The sequence below is a fragment of the Myodes glareolus genome, chromosome 1 (genome assembly GCF_982192425.1).
Source record: "Myodes glareolus chromosome 1, mMyoGla1.1, whole genome shotgun sequence".
In the NCBI taxonomy this organism is placed as follows: Eukaryota; Metazoa; Chordata; class Mammalia; order Rodentia; family Cricetidae; genus Myodes; species Myodes glareolus.
Genome location: NC_142026.1, coordinates 73101836 through 73123804, shown reverse-complemented (window position 1 = coordinate 73123804; position 21969 = coordinate 73101836). Strand labels below are relative to the sequence as shown.

Genomic DNA, 21969 nt, shown 5'->3' with positions numbered 1-21969 from the left:
ATTTCCAAGAATCTGCATTACTTCCAGGCTATGGTCAAAAGGGGGGTTGTGAACCCTCCTATATGGACATACACTTTTAATCCAAGCATTTTGTGGGAACTCTCAAGGAGATTGTCGAATTCAAATCAAGCCTTCTCTACAAAATGCATTCTAAGCTATTCAGAGATACAGACTTTTATGTCTGGAAAAAAGTAATAAACATAGGGTGAAAGCAAATGTGATCTGTTGATCAGTTTTCCGTGCTGTGGTCAGGTAGATACTTCAAGACTCTCACGACATCCTGTAAGTTTTATGCTGGCTCTGCCCCCTTGTCAGTTAAAGAAGCACCATGCTGTCTGTGCTCCTAAACCTTGCGTGTATTGGTGAGTCCTTCTGGGAATGAAGGGTGTGGAATAACAGCGTGGGAATATTGTTCTGGGAGGCTGGATCCATCGACAGCAGAAATGCTGGCTTCCATGGTGGATAATGATACATCAGTTCATTTTAACAAAGTGAGCTCTGGGTCCTGGTTGTGATGGTGCACAACCTTTAGTCCCAGCACTAGGGAGGCAGAGGCAGGTGGATCTCTGTAAATTCGAAATCAGCCTGCTCTGCTAGACCTATTTCTAGCAGAAATACACAGAAAAATCAGTCTCAAAAAAAACCCAAAATTTAAAAATTAAAAGGAAAAAAGTGAAGTGACCTCAGATTCTACTGTATAGAGAGTCTTTAACAGGGGATGGGGACGTCAGATCTCCAGGATATTGGAGGGAGATAGATCATCCATCATGAGATTTTCTTTCCAGGCTTCATCCTACTCCTGACTCCACTGGCACAAGCAGGTGAGTATATCCTTAAAACCATTACCTTAGTTAAGTTTTATTTTAAGAGGAGAGCCTGTATTATGGGGTTTTGGAGAGTGGTTTCTGTGAGGGACTCCTTGGTAAGTCTTCTGAACTTTAAAGTTATAACCCTAGAAATCTGCATCTCGATTCTCTCTGAAATAGTCCCACATTCTGCCCTTGGTTGAGTTAGACAAAAACATTAATCAAAAAGTTTTTCTTTGTTTCTCAAAACAGGGTTTTTCTGTGTGACCCTGACTATCCTAGAAATCACTTTGTGTAGACCAGGCTGACCGTGTACGCAGATATTTGCCTGCTTCTCTCACCCAAGTGCAATAATTAAAGTGGGTCATAACACATGGAGGATAATCAACATTTTAAATAAAAGATAATCTTCCCCTTTGCTATACTCTCACCTGATCACCCCACATATTTTGAGATATTTATGTTGTAATTTATGATGTTTAAATATGGTTGTCACTTGAAAAATTATTGAAGATATTATTTATGTCTTCAAACACCTATGCTACTGATAAAATCTGTGTACCACCTGCATAACATTGCAGCCTCTTATTTTGCCTTGCTTTTATTATCTGTTTTTACATTCTCTACATGAAGATGCTTTGTGTAACTCATTAGCAGCCTTTTCTTAAAATTTGAAGGACTCTACAATGTTTAGTATACTTATGGTGATTGATTCTGTATGGTACGTTTTTTTTTGAAAAATTCGTTATCAGTATTTATGAATGACAGTGCTGCTGACATTTGGAGGCAGACTATTTCTTTGTTACACTCACTTCATTGATTTCATCATTCCTGTCTCTTGTGGCTTGTAGTCTTTGCTCAGAACTCGGTCATTAGCTGTATTGGAAGTCTTTTGTATGTTCTTTGCTTCTTTTATCATTCTGATTTCAGGATCTCTTATGATGATAATGTGTTCTGTGATCATGATTATGTGGGTTAATTTCTTTTGTGTCAGCTGACCTTCTGAGACCTCATCATATTCATTTTATTCCAAGTTTAAGAGTGTTCTATACTTTCTTTACAATTTTTCATTTATTTTTATTACCTGTCATTCGTGTCTTTTCTTTACATTTTACTAAGTCTTTGATAACTTTATACAATGTATTTTAGTTATATTCAATGTCCAGCCTAAACTCACCCTAGTTCGACTGTTTCCCCTACACACCCAGGAAAAGCTCTATATTCCTTTACACTTGCTTGTGTTTTTATGACTGATAAGTTGGTATTTGGATGATAACAAGAACTCCTGTCATCCTTCTTCATTTTATTTTTATTCTGTTTCTGTATTCATATTTTATGCCTCATCTAAGCTCACTCATTCTCCTATTCTATCAAGGATAATATGTAAACATTGCATAAACTTTATAAAATTTTGAATTTTTTGAGGCACACCCATAATCGTGTGTACCCATATATTTGTGTCTGTGTGTGCGTGTGTGTGTGTGTGTGTGTGTGTGTGTGTGTGTCTGTTATATGTCCTATGGCACAAGTGTGGAGGTAAAAAAACAACTTTCTAGATTCAGTCTTCTACTTTTACCATATAAGTCCCAGCAATCAAATTCAGAGATAAGGCATGGCAACAAGAATCTTTACCTTTGTAGACATGAAGCTGGTCCATGCATTTTTAGAATTCAGTAGTTGTGTTCTTTACGCAAGATGAATGTTGCCAAATTTTTTATGTTATTCAATTATTTTATTTTCAAAATTTATAAAATATTTTAGACAGAGGTTCTTTTTTAGTTAAGACATTTTTTATATTTAATTTTTAGATTTAATTTTTTGATAATTTCATGTTGGAAAACTATATTTCCATTATTTCTGCCCCTTGACCCAAAGGACCTGAAACACTGTGCCATGGATGCTTTCTCAGTCATGGTCTTTGCTTTTCTAGTCTCAATGCTGAGGACAAGGAAACAGACTGAAAGTTCTTCTGCTGGTGAATAAATAATAAAAATGTGTCACATGTACACTCTGTAATACTATTCACTGGAGAGCAACAATGAAATCAGAAAATTTTCAGAAACATACATGTAAGGTAAACCAGTAAGGTGACCCAGGCCTAGAAAAAAAATGTCACATTTTCTCTCTAATTTGTGGTTCCTAGCTCCAAATCTTTATTCATATTTACTTTTTTATTTTTCATTGTTTTATTGACCTATATATTTTCTCTATTTCCTCCCTTCCTCCCCCTCCCCATCTGTCTTTCCCCACTCCCATTTACTCAGAGGATCTTGTCTTTTTCTACTTCTAATGTAGATTAGATCCATTTATGTCTCTCTGAGAGATCTCATTATTGTCTAGGTTCTCTGGGATTGTGAATTGTAGACTGGTTTTTCTTGGATGATTGAGTATCCTTTGGGTAGTTACCCAAAAATGATATTGCTGGGTCTTGAGGTAGGCTGTTTTCTTATTTTCTGAGAAATCACCATACTCATACCCAAAAGGACTGTACCAGTTTGCACTCCCACCAACAATGGAAGAGCTGCTTTTTTTTTACCTTTACCCCACATCGTCTCCATCATAAGCTGTCATGAGTCTTTTTGATTTTGGCCATTCTTTTTTTTTTTTTCAACTGTCTGAAATTTATTAAATTATAAAAGTTTCCATTTCACCCCTCCTCCCAACAACCTCCCACTCCCCCCACTCCCTCTCCTCCTCCCTCTCAATCCCTAAGAGCAGTCAGGGTTTCGTGCCCTGTGGGAAGTTCAAGTTCCTCTCCCCTCCCTCCAGGTCCAGGAAGGTGAGTATCCAAACAGACTGGATCCCAAAAATCCAGTATATGACGAGGAAACAAGTCCCAGTGTCATTGTCAATGGCTTTTCAGAAAGACTCCGGGCCAGCCACATTCAGAGAATCTGGCCACATTCAGAAAATCTGGTTGAATCACGTGCTCGTTCAGTCCCAGTCCAACTGGCCTTGGTGAACTCTCATTAGATCAGTCCCCTTGTGTCAGTGGATGATCGGACCCCTCACGGTCCTGATTTCCTTTTTCATGTTCTTCCTCCTTCTGCTCCTCATTTGGACCTTGTGGGACTCAGTCCAGTGCTCCAATGTGGGTCTCCGTCTGTATCGCCATCCATCGTCGAATGAAGGTTCTCTCTGGTCTTGCCTTCTTTGCTTACATTCTCTTTCCTTCTGCTTCTCGTTTGAACCTAGGGAGTTAAGTCCAGCGTTCCAATGTGGGTCTCTGTCTCTATCTCCATCCATCGCCAGATGAAGGTTCTATAGTGATAAGAAAAATATTCATCAGTATGGTTATAGGCCAAGGCCAGTTCAGTCACCCTGTCCTCTGTCCAGAGAACAATCTGGGGATCTCTCCTTGCACCTTTGATCCCATTTATAATCAAGTCTCTTGTAAACCCTAAAATGACTCCCTTAGTTGAGATATATTCTTCCCTGATCCCATATCCATCCTTCCTCCCTCCCCACATCCCAGTCCACCGAGCTTTCCCCATTCCTCCCCTACTCCCTTCTCTCTAACCCTCTCCCCTTCCAACAACCTTCCCACCCCCCCAGGCTCCCGAGGTTACCTGGGACTCTTGTCTATTTCCAATCTCCAGGAGGATAACTACATGATTTTCTTCAGGTTCACCTTCTTATTTAGCTTCTCTAGGATCACGAATAATAGGTTCAAAGACCTTTAATTATGACTAGAATCCACTTATGAGTAAATATAGGTGTAAAATAGAATCTCAGAGTTGTTTTAATATCCAGAAAATATGGGACACCATGAAAAGGACAAACCTAGGACTTATAAAGATAGAAGAAGGAGAAGTCCAACTCAAAACACAGAAAATATATTTGACAAAATCATTGAAGAAATCTTTCCCAAAATAAAGAAAAATATGCATGTCAGGATTCAAGAAGCTTACAAACACCAAATAGACTAGAACAGAAAAGTCCCCTTGCTACATAAAAATCAAAACACTAAACATACAGAATAAAGAAAACATATTAAGAGCTGCAAAAGAATATTCACAGTTTCTTATAAATCTGTCAATTCATTAAAAATATTACCATGAATTTTCATGGATTTCACAGGTTTTCCTTTCCTCCATGTTTGCTACCAGAGCCTCACTATTGTTCTCTGTCATGATTTACTTCTATGATTTTCATACTTAAATTCTTACACAAAGGCACCTACATATGAAAGAGAACTACGTTCTCTGTCACATGTTGAAGTTCTTTGGTTGTAAATAGACTTTTACTATTTCGTCTAATCTGAGAATGGAGTTGGACAAATTAGTTGCAAACCTGGGCCAGATGACCATGATGTCAATTTCATTTGTTTGACTATCCTGCCTCTTCTGTTTTAAGATCAGATGTTTTTGGTAGCTGGGCTTTCTGTTTCAGTAATTTTATTAGCTGCACTCCACAATCAGGGACAGTTTTTCACTGGGTTCCATCATTGCTTCTGCATGAGCCATATTATAAGATGCCCACACTGACTAGATTCTATATGGTCTTCACTGCAGTGTTTTGCTATTGCCCCTTTCCTCAGAAACATCCATCATGTGAATACAAAACAATGACAAGATTCATGAACTGACAATTGTGAGTCAAAATCAAGCAAACCTAGTGGTAGAGCAATGCTATAATCTCAATATTTCATATGCAAAGAGCCTTTAAATGGTGGGGAAATTCTCTCTCTCTCTCTCTCTCTCTCTCTCTCTCTCTCTCTCTGTCTCTCTCTCTCTCTGTGTGTGTGTGTGTATTTGCCTATCAGTTTTAGTGTAAAAACATGATCCTATATGACCTCTGTGAATGAAGAAGTTCTGTACTAGAGTCATTCCTTCTATTTTGTTGTTTATTTTTCAGTTCTGTGGTCCCATGTGCTGGCTCACTTTCACTTTTGAGGTCTGGAATACTTACAATGTAATTATAACCTGAGTATTTGTAGAGTTCTAGAGCCAGTGAAGGTGAGTCAAGAGCATTTCTCTTCTGCTATCTTTGTGTCCACAATTTCCATCTTTCATCTCACAAATGAATCTTTTCCTCTAGTCATCTGATAAAATTTCCTTTTATATTACAATTTTCAAGACCAAATCTATTTTATTATTTAAGACTTCACAAATTTCTCAGTTAACAAATCTTAGCATAGAAAGATATACCATATATATGTAGTGGTTGTGGAATACCCATTAATGAAAATGACAATATTGTATTTGGTATTTTTCTTGGGAAGATACAACATATGCAAATGTCCTCACCACGTAAAAGAAACCTATGACTGATCACACAATGCTTGCCTCAAAGTTCAAAGAGTTGAATTTGTCAGTTTCCTGAGTTTACTAATAGCAGCATGAATGAGGAGTTACATGGAGAAGCAAGGAATGACTCAAAAGTATTACTGAAATCACACCTCAATATGGGTGGCTATCATAAAAGCCAAAATCCTGGAGCTCTCTACACAACTTGCAGGCAGTAAATAGTCCTTAGAAATCTCCTCTAAAATTCAGCAGGCCCAGGTAGCTTAGTGTTTCTATAGAGCAAGGAAGGGCCACTGATGAATCTGGCAATTTTCAGCTTTCCAGTACATAGGGTGTTTGTTTAATTCCTGAGTCCCCTGAGCTTTCCAGCCTCACACATTTAAACAAGGATGTTTCAATTCAGAGAAATTTTTGTACAAAGGATCCCAATGAAGTGAAAATTGGATGCTCAGTTCTCACAGATGAAGGGGGATCATTAAGTTATTTATGTTGTGCATTTTTATACAGGAAGTCATAATAAGCCTTCACTGTCTGCCTGGCCAAGCCATATTGTCCCTCAAGGACAGAGTGTGGAACTTCGCTGTGACTTTTATAGTGAGTCTTACATATTCATGCTACACAAAGAACATGGGGATCCTAACCATCAGGTCCATGAAAGAATGTTCCAGAGAAGGCTTGTCTTGGGTCCTGTGACAACAGCATATGGAGGAACTTACAGATGCTACGGTTTTAAAAGTCAATACCCAAATGAACTTACAACACGCAGTAATCCTCTGAAGGTCATAATTTCAGGTCAGAGATGATGTTTGGAGTGTCTTTTCATAATCTTCCAACCCCAAATCTTCCAACCCTGGAATTTTCAGAAATAGTGTTATATATAAGTTTGTATTTATAAATGAATACTTAACACAGAGAAATAGATAATGCTTTGGGTATAGTATGATACATAAGAATATGCCTTTTCTATGCCCCAAGTCTTTCTGAGTGCTAAAAGATTCGAGGAGAAATTGGGCTTGAAGATGGAACTCAGAGCTCAACAAGTACAGTCAGGTTGGGAGACTATCCTGAATTATTTTGGGTCCATAGAACTACAAGGGTGGATAGTAAAAAAGTAAGTACAAATTCATTGCTGGACAAACCAAAAATTATTGTGGATACACAATATCACTAACTTTGACATGGAGGAAGAGCCTAAGTGCCAACGGATGCATGAAGTCTCTAGATGCTGGAAGGCAAAAAGAAATGGATACCCTGTGCTACTTTGACCACTAACATATCCCTGAAAATACCTGGTTTATGTCATTTGGGCTTTTCAGAATTCTGATCTACAGAACTTTTGTAATATTTTTTAAGATTCACTTTTGTGGTGATTTGCTATGGTAGTAATTGGAAACTAATACAGGATCCTGTGTAAGATGAATTAAGAACCAAAGAGGAAATGTATTGAGAGAAGAGTCAGGATGCTAATATATGCTAACATAATAATATGTTGGCAGGAAGCAATGCTTGTGATTCTGAATCAGGAATGAATTACAGATGTATGAACCATAGAGAGCCCCAGAATACGTTCCAGATTAAATATTCTGGATATTAATTCCTTTTCCTTGTCAAGGATTATGCTTTATTCACACAAGCATCAAATGGACATATAAAGCAGCCTGGTGTGAAGTTTGCCATATTTCCAGCACTCCCCAATCATGGGAAAATACAATAGGATCTATGGAAGAGGGGTTCAAAAGACACATTCTCACCACAAGCCAGTGGAAAAATACTGTGTTGTTTCCAGAACCAAATAAGTGGAAAATGGACACAGAAAGACAGAGAAGTCTGTGTACAAAGGTGACATAAACACAGACAAGGGCACTGGGACACGGACAGGAAGGATAGGTTAAGGGGGATAACCATAAATTTTCTTGGATGCATAGATCTGGGTCAGGTTCAGACTCACAATCTCTTTATTTTTAGGAATCTACAGGAAGCCTTTCCTCTTGGTCCTACAAGCTCCTCGGGTAAAATTAGGAGAGAAGATGACACTACAGTGCCACTCAGAGATTATGTTTGACACTTTCGCTTTGATGTCACATAGCATGGACTCTTACGAGCTGTCTACAGAATCTCATTTTGGGGGATCCCGTGCCAACTTCTCAATAGGTCCTGTGACACCTGAACATGCTGGGAATTACACATGTTATGGTTCTTCCCACCACACACCATATGAGTGGTCTGAATCCAGTGACCCTGTTGACATAAAGATCACAGGTAAGAGATTGTTACCTGCTCATTATCTGTGAGACAGAACATATATTGTCTAGACTGGAAGTCTTGAGATGTCATGAGGAAGATGAGCGTGGGAAACTTAGAGAAAAGAAGCCTTGGTGTGTATATTACTGACATAGACAATGAAGACAGAGACATGAGAACAAATCACTGCTTATAACATAAAGCAAAGATACAGGGAGGTCAAGGGAGTCATAAATAGAGATAAAGAGAAAATGGCAAGTAGGCAAGCTTGATATGAATTAGATTCAATGATGTACTTCTACTTATGTTCAAAGTCATATATAATTCAGAATTTTGCCTGCTCTCTACCTTGTAGAGATAAGAAATCTGCCAGAAGAGAGAGATAAATCTTGTGTCTGACCTAAGTTAAAATTGTGTCTAGTGATTCATGAGTCATGAGGCCTTAGAACAGATGGCACCCATAGATTTTTCTTCTCAGTTGAATCTTTTTCACTTTTTGTATTTGACCCATTATACATTCCAGAATAGTTTTGTAGTGATATTTCATTTGTCTTTTAATAAATAAAGCTTGCCTGAAGATCAGAGAGTAAGACAGCTGCACTAGTCAGTCTTATAGACCTTATAAGACCTTATAGTCTTATAGTGGTGACACAAACTTTTATTCCCAGTAGCCACATTAGTTTGCCACTCACAGTCTCATTCTGAGGATTCTTGGAGGCAGGATCACCATTTTTGGACTGAGGTATAAGTAAGAGCCAATGGCTGACTGTTCTTCTATTCTAGTCTTCAGGTTGAACCCCAATATCTGTTTCTGGGTTTTTATTAACAATGCTATATGCTTAACCTGGGGTAATTGAGTAAACCACCAATCTCTATCTATTCATAACATCTCTAAACTGTTTTCAGTTAATGTTCTGAAGTTACTCAAACATTCTAGGATGTCTAAAAACATACTACAGGGTGCCCTCACTGATAATCTGATTCACATAAACTAGAAAAAATGTATATTTTCACAGAGTGAGTCAGAAAAGGGGAACTGAGAGGAAGACTCAGAGATAGAGAGTGCTGAGGAAATAGTAAACATATCATGTGTAGGAGGTGCAAACCTGCAAAAAAAAAACTTAAGCCTGCATAGAAATTTGAAAGTAGAGATGGAGAAATAAAAGCAGATATTAGATATTTCAAAACAGAGATAAGGAAGCAGATGAAAGACCACATGTGAGCTGTATACATACTATAGGCACAAGGGAGGGAAGATCATCCTAGTCCCTGTTCAAAGGAAGCAAATGCATTCATGGAATATTCTGTGGGTTGTAAAGAGATTAATTGACACAGATCTGTAAAAAGAGATAAGATAGAAAATAGATAACTTAGAATGTAGTCAGATTCTAGTTTTTCAAAATATATAGAATTGGAGAGTTAGAGGTCACTGAATTGGAAATGGATCATGAGAAGGGAAGGATGTTAAGAGAGAGATGGGGAAAGATGTAGAATACATATGCTATGAAAGAGTAAATGGGGAGGGAAAGGACAACAAAGCTGGTATAGGGGAGAGGAGTGGGGAGAAAATGAACCAAAGCAAATGTATGAGAATGTCAAAATGAAGGCCATTACTTTGTCTGCTATTTAAAACAACATAATAATTAACTCTAATTATACCCATTGATTTTTTTTGAAGATTTCGCAATGTTTAAAATAAAAATGTCAAGAAAAATATTGCATAATATAAAAATGATAATAGACATGGTATGTATAAATTCTGAAGATTACAATTTATTACAAACTAATTACTGCTCATTTTTTTAAAGAGCACATGAATTAAATTCACAAGAAAACATACTACTGGCATATAGCTTTCGACTGACCACTTCAGCTTCCAATTCAACCTTCTTTTTCCTATCTCTCTGAGCCTCTGGCTGCCTGTACTTCTGACAACAACACCAAACTAAGTTAAGTGATACTTCCAGGTAGTTGTTGCCAGGGCTTGGTACAAAAACTCAATACAGAGAGGTTGGTGGATAAATGAGAGCCTGTGCTGCAATTAATGCATCCTGAGAGCTCTGCTGATTTCCATCTCTGCCATTTTAGGTTTATCTCTTTGTGGGGCAGCATAAGGGAGGGCTGGGTTACCTGTGGTGATGCAGATTTCATTCCTAGAGGGGCTGAAGTCTGTGGTTGGCTTCCCCTTTTCCTTGGCATGGTTGCCACAGTTGTCCATCTCTGTTGACTCTCAAGGATGGGAGGCATCGCCCCTTCTCCTTTTGTGCACTCCACTTCTTCATGGTAATAGAGATCTTATCTCTAACCAGATTGGCATGCCTTAATTTCGCTACTTTATGTACTGGTACAAGAAAGCCACATGCTTGTTAAGGCTTTAGGTCCATTGCAGGTTTTACCACACTGAGAGTCAGGTTTGCACATAAAATGAACCTAAAGGAACAGGATGAGAATTTCAAATTCCCCAAGTCACTCACTGGGGAAGGATAAGAGAACCCAAGAAAGCATCCGCATTTTGTTTTCCTTATCAAATGTCCCCACCATATTAAAAACATGGTTGTTTATGGTAAATGACCACAAGTCTTTTGGAAGCAGGCCTGCGGAATATTCATTTCTTGTTCTGTGGTTACACTGTGGGGGTCTTCCTCCGGAGCCCCTACTTTTCTTCCAATTAATGGGAAAGCTCGACTGTGCAGGAAGAGGGTAGAGAAAAACAAATTCCCTTGCAGTGGATGCCATGAGCTGCTTTTCTACCAGAACTTGACAGCTTTTTTTTTTCCCTTAGACTTGTTTATTCAAGTATCCGAAAACACTCTTTCCACTTCCTCCCCTCCTCCCAACACCCTCCCGCTCCCCCCACTCCCTCTCCTCCACCCTCACCATTCCCAAGAGCAGTCAGGGTTTCCTGCCCTGTGGGAGATCCAAGTTCCTCCTCACTCCCTCAAGGTCCAGGAAGGTGAGCATCCAAACAGGCCAGGATCCCAAAAAGCCAGTCCATGCAGACTAAACAAGACCCAGTGCCATTGTCAATGGCTTCTCAGTCTTCATTTGGACCTCGGGGGCTCAGTCAGCCCCCATGTCAGCCACATTCAGAGAATCCGGTTTGATCACATGCTCGTTCAGTCCCAGTCCAGCTGGCCTTGGTGAGCTCTCATTCGATCAGTCCCCTTGTATCAGTGGGTAAATGCACCTTTCACGGTCCTGACTTCCAGTGCTCCAATGTGGGTCTCCGTCTCTATCTCCATCCATCGTCGGATGAAGGCCCCCTCTGATTTTGCTTTCCTTGCTCACAATTACCCTCCCTCTGTTTCTCATTAGGACCTAGGGAGTTAAGTCCAGTGTACCAATATGTGTCTCTGTCTCTATCTCCATCCATCGCCATATGAAGGTTCTGTGGTGACATGCAAAATATTCATCAGTATGGTTATGGGACGAGGCCAGTTCAGGCACCCTCTCCCCTGCTACCCAGAGTACAATCTGGGGACCTCTCCTTGGGCCTGGGAACCCCTCCAGAATCAAGTCTCTTGCAAACCCTAAAATGGCTCCCTTAGTTGAGATATTTACTTCCCTGCTCCCATAACCATCCTTCCTCCCTCCACCCCCATTCCCCCAAGCCATCCCCAATCCTCCCCCTCTCCCCTCTCCCTAACCATCTCCCCTTACTTCCACCCCCCCACCCCCCATGCACCCAAGTTTGCCTGCCAATCTTGCCTACTTCTAATATCCAGGAGGATAACTATATGATTTTCTTCAGGTTCACCTTCTTATTTAGCTTCTCTAGGATCACATATTATAGACTCAAAGACCTTTAACTATGGCTAGAATCCACTTATGAGTGAGTACATACCATATTCCTCTTTTTGGATCTATGTTACCTCACTCAGTAAAGCGTTTTCTATTTCTATCCATTTGCATGCAAAATTCAAGATGTCATTGTTTTTTACAGCTGAGTAAAACTCTAATGTGTATATGTTCCACACCCTTTTTAACCATTCTTCTATTGAGGGGCACCTAGGTTGTTTCCATTGATTTTTAAAAAAAGCATTTGGAATAAAAGAAAGCATAATAAAGACCAACGAGGAAAAGTAAAAGGATCGGTGGAATTTGACAGAAAATAGAAAATAAACATATAAATATGTAGATTTATGTAAGAACAATTAAAAATAAAGAGGACATAAAGCAGTGTAACACTATTTAATTTTACAAATTAAATTTTTTTAAAAACCTATGAAAATGTTTTATATATGTATGAATATTTAATAATTAATTCAATTGAGAGATATTTCTAATATATGTTAATAAAAACATAATTTACAAAACAAAAGGATTGAACCAATGTGGCTAGACACATAAACTGTCAAAAAGCAAAAACTGATAATGTAGAAGAAAAGAGGAGGAGAGAGCAAAAGAAAGAAAGAAAGAGAGGCAGGGAGAAATGGAGATATACAAGGAAAGAGAGAGAGAGAGATCACAGACATGGAAGGAGATGGAACACTGAAGAATGAATAAGCCCTAAATGCTGCTAGAGAAATTGCCCCTGTGTCTCTTTTCTTCCAGGTTTATACAAGAAACCTTCCCTGTCAGCCTTGATGGGTTCTGTGGTAATGTCAGGAGAGATCTCGACCTTGTCCTGCACCTCTGACCAGCAGTTCAAAATGTTCCATTTGTTCAGGGAAGGAGTACCTCAGGGACACAGGCTTCCTGCAGTGCAGAGCCACAAGGGGTCATTCAAGGCAGACTTTCTTCTTGATCCTGTCATCAAGAAAGGGACCTACAGATGCTATGGCTCTTTCAGGAATTCCTCCCATGTGTGGTCATCCCCAAGTGACCCCTTGTACATTCCTATCACAGGTAAGAGAATGTCATGTCTTGCGACTAATGAAATCCTAAAGCCATGTTTGACAACCATCCTAATAATAGATAAAAGGTATCTTAGGCAGCTCAAAGAAATGGTTGCTGAGAGTCATTTTGTAATGTATTTATTTTGAAACAATAGACTCGGTAACATAAACACACACACACACACACATACGTATAACACACATGTGTATAACACATGGGGTGTATGTTATACAAAGAAAAAGAGACTGTCATTTAAGGGAGTGTGTGGAAAAGTTGAAGTAAGGTTACCTGGAATGGGCTGGAGAGAGGGAAAAGAAAAGGAAAGACAGATAATTACATCTCTGGTGCAGGACAATTGTCTATATTCTGTCAAATATGTTTTAAATAAATACTGATTGTCCAGGAGCCAGGCAGGAAGTATAGGCAGGACAACCAGACAGGAAATAGAGGCAGGTCAGTGAGAACAGGAGAATTCTGTAAAGAGGGAAGATCCCTCTGCAGTACTGTCCAGACACAGAAGAAGCAAGATGTGACTATGCCGCCGAAAAAAAAGGTACTGAGCCACGTGGCTAGCACAGATAAGAATAATGAGCTAATGTAATTCATAGGAGTTAATAAGAAGCCTGAACTAATGGTCCAATCAGTTTATGATTAATGTAGACCTCTGTGATTTCTTTGGGACTTAATGACTGCAGGAACCAGGCAGGACAGAAAACTCAGACAACATATCTCATTTAATAATTTTTCTAAAAAGACATGGCTTTTGAAAATGGATATCAGATTACAAATTAATAGACAAAACCACCCAAACAATCTTTTCCTGCTGGGCAGTCATGCTGGGGTATGTCTGTCCCAGGAAGAATTTAAAAAAATATCAGGACAGACTCATCAAGATAAGGTTGAAATCAGTTTGGGTAGGTCAGAGATAGAGCAGCTCTGCCGACCTCCCCCTCACAGAAGTCTCTCCACAGTATTCCTACTGATTCATCACAACTTAAACCCAACAAGAGAGTCAACACCTCAAAGCAAATTCATAATGGCATCCTATAATTCTGATGGCTCAGCCCTAAGAGATGGAGTGCATGCTGGTTACTGTTCAAATTTAAGGGACTGTCCATAAGGAAAAGACACACTGCTTCTTGATTATTTTCTTATTCTCCTGTCCCCTTCCCTAGGAAACTCATCAAGAAATTGCACTTTGTCCAGAGAAGCAGACTCTAAAACTAGTGAGTAAATGATTCTGCTTCTCTATTGTGGGAACTTAACAGAGAAAAGGTATCTGATGCAGCTAAAAGAAATGGTTACTGAGAGTCATTTTGTAATACTTTTGTTTTGAAACACTAGAGTCAGTAAGATAAACACACACACACACATGTATAACAGACATGTGTATAACACATGTGGTGTGTGTTATACAGAGAAAAAGAGATTATCACTTAAGAGACTGTGTGGAAAATCTTGGAGTAAGATTACCTGCGATGGGCTGGAAAAAGGGAAGGGAAAAGGAAAAACAAATAACTATTTATTATTTAACAATTTTTCTAAAAAGACATGAATTTTGAAAATGGATATTAAATTACAAAATAATAAACAAGGAGCCACCCAAACAATCTTTTCCTGCTTGGACAGTCACACTGGGATGTGTATGTAACCAGGGAGAATAAGAATAAAGTCAGGACAGACTCATCAGAGATAAGGTTGATTCAATTTGGCAGGCTAGAGATAGAGCAGCTCTGATGACCTCTCCCTCACATAGGTCTCTCCACAGTATTCCTATTGACTCATCACAACTTAAACCCAACAAGTGAGTCAACTCCTCAAAGCAAATTCATAATGGCATCCTATAATTCTGATGGCTCAGTCCTAAGAGATGGAGCGGGTGCTGGTTACTGTTCAAATATAAAGGACTGTCCATAAGGAAAAGACAGACTGCTGTAAACATGATGAGTATTTCACTATTCCATATCAACAAGAAGCTCACTATTTTTATTAGTGTATGTTTCTAGTATATAAGAATGATATACAACATACTATGTCCTATGACAACTTCATAAGTGTGTGTATGTGTGTGTGTTTAAGTAATATTCACATCATTTAGCCTACTCCAGTCAGCTATTCTTATTCAAGAAGACCACTCTAAACTCTGATCTTTATCATATACTGTTCGGTGTACATGAAATGCTGTTTGTAAAAGTCTTCTTTCACCAGAAACCTCTATATAGTTCTTTAATAGTTTAATGTGGACTTTTCCTCTATTAAGAAACATTTTCTAGATGTAATTGAGGCATGGCATCTCCTCTTTCTCACACATTTCCATTAATATTCTGTTGAAATTTTAGCTTCTCTGAATTGAAATCATGCATGTTGGATGAGAACTCATTAAGACTCAAGAAGTAAACAAAATCTCACAAGCTTCAGAAAGACCCTGAGACATAGGTGATTGACAAGGGCCCTCCCCCAAAGTTCCATGAGTAATAGAAATATCTGAGAAGAGGCCCTCCAATGAACCAAGCCTCCAGTAATAGCTCCAGGGATACAGCTTTAATGAGTCATCCCCCAAGCTGGCAGTCACTTTTGAGACACTTATGTTCTAATTATTTTCCAGTCATCCTTGTCCTGGCTTCGCCCCTCTGTAATCTTAGCTTTATCATCTTTCTCTGATTCTTGAACTCTGCAAAATCAGAAGTTATTTAGGGGCTACATGAAATCTTTAGGAACTCTCCATCCATAATTTCTTCATCTGAGACCCCAGTAAGTGATCAAAAAAAGTAAATTCCCTTCCTTCCAAACAAGAGTAAAGTGCTAATTCTATAACTCTGTTCATCCTGGAGGGGTAATGGGGCCTAATGTATTGAGGAAGCAAGCAGAAGGGAATATAGTAAACAAACACAATGTGTGATGGAATGGCCTTGACTTCATGTTTTCTTTTTTAGAGTTTTATTGTTTGGTTCAGAAGTGTTATAGATTTATAAATTCCAAAGCATATTAGCTGAGCACTGGTGTGAATATAAGGTTAAGAAATAGAACACAGGATCTGTACATACTGTCTTGCCTATTTTCTGTCAGTGGCATAAGGCTACTGAGTTGGAACACTCACAAACAATCATATGAAACAGAAGATAATTATGAGGCAAAAACTGAGGTTTCATTTTATTGCAGTCTGTCAAGGTTAAGAAATGATGCAGACTGGCAATGGAATTGCATCAGCACTCCCCCCTCCCCGCCCCGCACAGTTCTTCATGGAAATGAAGGACTATCTTGGATTATATACACTGAAGTCATAGGAACATAAAGCTAAACCATAAGGCACGTTGTAGTACAGATAGTAACAGAGCCCAAGGTGTTCTGGAAGGTTCCTCCTTGCCTCAATTTATACCATTTACAGCACATTCTACATTTCTTCTTTCTTTATTTATTTATTAAAAATTTCCACCACTTCCCCGCTCCCATTTCCCTCCCCCTCCCCACCTTCCCCTCCCTCCTTTCTTTATTTATTTATTAAAAATTTCCACCACTTCCCCGCTCCCATTTCCCTCCCCCTCCCCACCTTCCCCTCCCTCTCTAGTCTTAAGAGCAGTCAGGGTTCTCTGCCCCGTGGGAAGTCCAAGGTCCTCCTCCATCCATACAGGTCTTTAAAGGTAAACAGTCAAACAAACCAGGCTCCCACAAAGTTAGACCATGCAGCAGAATTATATCCCAATGCCATTGTCCTTGGTTTCTCAGTCAGCCTTCATTGCCCGCCACGTTCAGAGTGTCCATTTTGATTACATGCTCCATCGTTCCCAGTCCAGTTGGCCTTGATGAGCTCCCATTAGATCAGTCCCACCGACTCAGTGGGTGGATGCACCCCTTGTGATCCTGACTTCCTTGCTCACGTTCTCCCTCCTTCTGCTCCTCATTTGGACCTAGGGAGCTAAGTCCAGTGTTCCAATGTGGGACTCTGTCTCTATCTCCATCCATCACCAGATGAAGGTTCTATGGTGATATGCAAAATATTCATCAGTATGGTTATGGGACGAGGCCAGTTTATGCACCCTCTCCTCTGCTGCCCAGGGAACAATCTGGGGATCTCTCCTTGGACCTGGGACCCCCTCTAGAATCAAGTCTCTTACAAACCCTAAAATGGCTCCCTTAGTTGAGATACTTACTTCCCTGCTCCCATATCCATCCTTCCTCCATCCCACCCATCCCATTCCCCCAAACTATCCCGAATCCTCTCTTTCTCCCTTCTCTCTACCCAACTCCCCTTACATCCACCCCCAACCCCCACCCCCACCCCCTGTGTACCCAAGTTTGCCTGGCAATCTTGTCTACTTCCAATATTCAGGAGGATAACTATATAATTTTCTTCAGGTTCACTTTCTTATTTAGCTTCTCTAGGATCAAGAATTATAGGCTCAAAGACCTTTAACTATGACTAGAATCCACTTATGAGTGAGTACATACCATATTCCTCTTTTGGGGGCTGGGTTACTTCAGTTTCCTGAGAAACCGCCACACTGATTTCCTGTAAAAGGAGCAGTGGGCTGCGTTCCTGCCATTCGGCTCCCGGCTAGTTTATACCCGAAATAATTACACGGAAACCGTTTTCTTTTAAACACTGCCTGGCCCATTATCTGTAGCCTCTTATTGGCTAACTCTGACATATTGATCTAACCCATTTCTAATAATCTGTGTAGCACCATGAGGTGGTGGCTTACCGGGAGGATTCTAACCTGTGGCTGTCTCGGAGAGGAGAGTCATGGCGACTGCCTCACTGCCTTCTTCTTCCCAGCCTTCTATCCTGTCTGCTCCACCCACCTAAGGACTGGCCTATCAAAAAGGCCAAGGCACTCTCTTTATTAACCAATGAAAGTAACACATAGACAGATAACCCTCCTCCATCAATTTCGACAGTGGCTGCACAAGTTTGCATTCCCACCAACAATGGATGAGTGTTCCCCTCACTCCACATCCTCTCCAGCATAGGCTCTCATTGGTGTTTTTGAGTTTAGCTATTCTGACAGGTGTAAGATGGTATCTCAATGTTGTTTTGATTTGCATTTCCCTGATTGCTAAGGAGGTTGAGCATGATCTTAAGTGTCTTTTGGCTCTACATTTATTCTTAAAATTTTATATGAGAAAATACGGAACACATAGTCATATATACATGTTTGTTTGTTTCCTGGCTGCCCAGACATGAAATAATTACACAGAAACTATATTAAAAGTAACTGTTTGTCCAATAGCTTACCTTATTTCTAACTAGGTCTTACATCTTAAATTAACCCATTTCTATTATTTTTCCATTTTACCATGAGGTTCGTGGTTTACTGGCAACTTCCTGTTAGCATCGGGCGTCTGTCTCCTGCTGTGGCTACATGGCTCCTCTCTGACTGTGACTTCTTTCCTCCGCTATCTGCTTGGAATTCCCACCTTGTTCCATTCTGTTAAGCCACTGTATGAATCAGCTTTATTTATTAACCAATAAGATCAACACATGTGCAGAAGGACTTCCCAAACCAATATACACCCTCTAGATTCTTATATTTTATTTTATTTGTATTTGAGAATAATAAGCAATGTGCTTTGATCATATTCATGCTCTTTCTCAACTCCTTCTGAATCTACCCATTCAACTCTGTTATCTCTATTTGTCCATGAAGTTCAATTAATAATGACCAAAAAATTAGAGGAAGCAAGGTTAACTTTCACACATGACAAGACTCTTGAAACTGATCCTCCCAGCAGCTATCATTAACCTACAGCTCCTTGACTGGGTTGAGATTTCATGTCCACATTCCAGTGCATGCTGAAATTTGGTCCACTTGAGCATGCACTGATCTTGTGCATGTAGAAAAAACTGCTTTTGAGTTCATATATGCAACTGCCCTCCTTTTTCCAGAAGACACTCTTTAGCAGAAAAGAATACTTTTTGGCAGAAAAAGAATACTAGGTTCTTCAACAAGAATTTTTCCTAAATATTAATAGTCCATTACTTATCCATTTATCATTAAATATTAATCAATCTATTACAGATATCCTAAAATTGACATCTTATTGATTCATATATTCCATCAGATAATCATGGACTCCTGCATATTCTGATTAGACTGTCACTTTTCATGATTGCTGTCTTCCTCATCTTCATCATTCATTCTTGGGGCTCTGCCGAAAGGAATATCAAGAAGCCAAAAGGAGACATCTAAGGAGCCTGAGAAACTAAACTGGAGGAAAATGAGTATGTGGTCTTCATTCACTTAGGCCATGACAGGGCCACTGAGGTAGGGCTTTACAGTAGAAAAGGTAAGTCCTTATTCTTTCCCTAAGCCTTCAGACTAGGAACTAATTCTTCACTGTATATTCACATTCAAAGAAGACTGTTATCTAGAAGAAGGTATTATGAAAAAGAGCGAGCTAAAGTGAGAATGAGTAGCAGAGCATATGATTACATGGGGCTTGGAACATAGAGATGCAGAACAGCTGACTGCTCTAGGGAAGAAGAGCCACCTTGGATTTTACGGTATCTCTCATTAAAACATCAGTTTTTGAAATGAGCTTACAGAAGTGCTTTTTAAATGTCTTTAATTACTTCTGCCCCTAAAACTACAGCCATTAATGACTGAGGGTCTGAAGTTAAAAGAACATGAAAGAAATAGGTTCTCACGGACCTACCCCATTCCATATATGATGGGTCCTACATTCCTTCATACAGTCTAAGAATATGTGTAGTGAATTAGGACAGTTTCTTCATCAAATATGTGCCTATAACATCACTTAACATTTACCTCTTTCTAGAAACATGACAGAAAAGAAATGCTGGAGGTGACATACACAGAATTTGAACAGGGGACATTCAAACAACAATTGACCATGCCCAATCCTGAGCAGCCCCAGGAATTTTCCAAAGAGATCAGTGTGTACATGGTAGTTATGAAACAATAATCTAAGAACAAAAATTATCTGTAGCTCATCAGTTCTCAGAGAAAGATCTGAAGACTTCTTCTCTGAAGACCACAGCATTTTTGGAAGCATAAACCAAGAGAATCAATGACACAATTACTGAAATCATATGACAGAGGTCTCTAACTTCAGGATCATTCATCTTTATTCCAGTCTGCATCTGAATGTGGATTTCTTTCATTTAAAAATATTATGACTTTCACTTTTACTTTAGACAGAAATCAAAACATTTTCCTCAATCTATTGGTATTTATTTCTTTTAACTTCTGCCAACCTGCACAACCTAACTAGCTGTACATTCTAGATCTACTTGAAGCTGTAATCATTTGATTATCTAACAATTTCATATCAGCAAGAGACTCACTCTTTTTATTAGTATATATTACTAATATGTAATAATGTTATACAGCACATTGAGTCTTAAGACATTTTTTATATGTATCTGCATTTTGATCATAATCAAACACAATTATCCTGTGTTGACTTTCGAATACTCCTTCTAACGTCCTTCCAGAGTCCACATTTAACATTGGACTTTAGCATACGCTGTTCTATGTATCCAAAATTCTCTTTGTCAAAGTCATCTCTCATCAGAAGCACCCATGTGTTTTCTTAGTCTTTCAATATAGACTTCTCTATTGAGAAAAGTTTTCTAAAATGTGATTGAGGTAAGGCACCTTCTTCTCCCTTGTTTCCATTACTATGCTCCTGAGAAGTTTGTTCCTCTGAGTTGAAGTCTTTTGGAAGAAAAATCATTAAGACTCAGGATGTAAACAAAACCTTTAAAGTATCAGCAAGACCCTGAAACATACAAAACTCAAATGTGCCACCCTAAGATTTCATGAGTAATAACAATAGCAGAGCATAGAAGACTGTCCAGTTAACCAAACTACCTGCAGGGCAGCGAGGGAGCACCAGGTGAACAGCTTTCCTGTAGCATCACCCATTTCCTCACAAGCGTGTGGAAGTACAGACACTTTTGAGTCACCCGTGCTCCCATTATTATCCCCTCATACAGTGGCATGGCTAATGTCACATGGATGGCTAACTTTACTTTTAAAAGCTTAAAATTTCTGTGCTCAATAGAACTGTAAATCAAAATTGGACTTGAAATGTTAAAGCCTGCTAATGGTTCTTTTTGTAGTTGATGGTTTTGTACAACATTAACAAAACTGCTTTTTCTCTTTCTACAAATGAAACCTTGCTTTGTACCAGATGACCTTCTGCTTTCTTCTAGACAGAATATAACGTTAGGTCCTTGCCTTTAAAAATCACCTGACTGAGGTGTCTCAGAGCTGCTGTTTGGAATTCCCAATTTTAGATGTATGCCTCGTGTCAAGATATGAATTAAAGCCTCTGCTTTAATAAAATGTATTAATTGTCAAACACCCTTGCCCATAGCACCATAATCCTGTAAACAATCCTAATAAACTCATTAGTTCAGTAAAATTATCCTGCATGAATCATTTATTGGATTTGTCTTTGATGTCCTATCTGGGATCAACAGAGCTCTACCCAGAAAGAGTAACAATCTATGTACATACTAAAAATTTTAGATATATGTTCTATTTCTGGGACAAAAACCCCATGACTAAAAGTTAATTGGGGTAAAGTATCTATTTGTATTCCATATCTTACACAACTCCAGATCGCATTTCATTCTGTGAAACCAAGGCAGGAACCTAGAGGCAAAAGCTCAAGAAGATGCAATAAAGGCTCATCACATACTGGACTGTTCCTCATACCTTGCTCAGCCTACTTTCATATAAAATTCCAGATGACCAGCCAGGGAGTGGCACCACTACAGTGATCTAAGCCTTCTCATATTAACCATGAATCAAGGAAATGCCCAGCAGACATGCCTATAGACTAATCATGAGGATGAATTTTCT

At 39.1% G+C, this 21969-nt stretch overlaps 1 protein-coding gene across 1 annotated transcript; it reads left to right on the top strand.

The window, feature by feature from the left end:
• Positions 1–259: 259 nt before the first annotated feature.
• Positions 260–21529, top strand: LOC148123457 (killer cell immunoglobulin-like receptor 3DL1). Its single transcript, XM_087909716.1, has 6 exons — positions 260–362; positions 786–821; positions 6563–6649; positions 8021–8314; positions 12851–13144; positions 19196–21529. Exons 1-6 carry the CDS (start codon positions 329–331, stop codon positions 19321–19323), a joined length of 873 nt encoding a protein of 290 aa, XP_087765842.1. The 5' UTR covers positions 260–328; the 3' UTR covers positions 19324–21529.
• The last annotated feature ends 440 nt before the right edge of the window (positions 21530–21969 follow it).

Excerpts from the sequence above, each read along its gene's own strand:
- LOC148123457 (XM_087909716.1), top strand. The coding sequence starts at position 329 with ATGCTGTCTGTGCTCCTAAACCTTGCGTGTATTG. Across the intron at positions 822-6,562 it reads GACTCCACTGGCACAAGCAG|GAAGTCATAATAAGCCTTCA; the intron begins GTGAGTATATCC and ends ATTTTTATACAG. Across the intron at positions 8,315-12,850 it reads TGTTGACATAAAGATCACAG|GTTTATACAAGAAACCTTCC; the intron begins GTAAGAGATTGT and ends CTTTTCTTCCAG.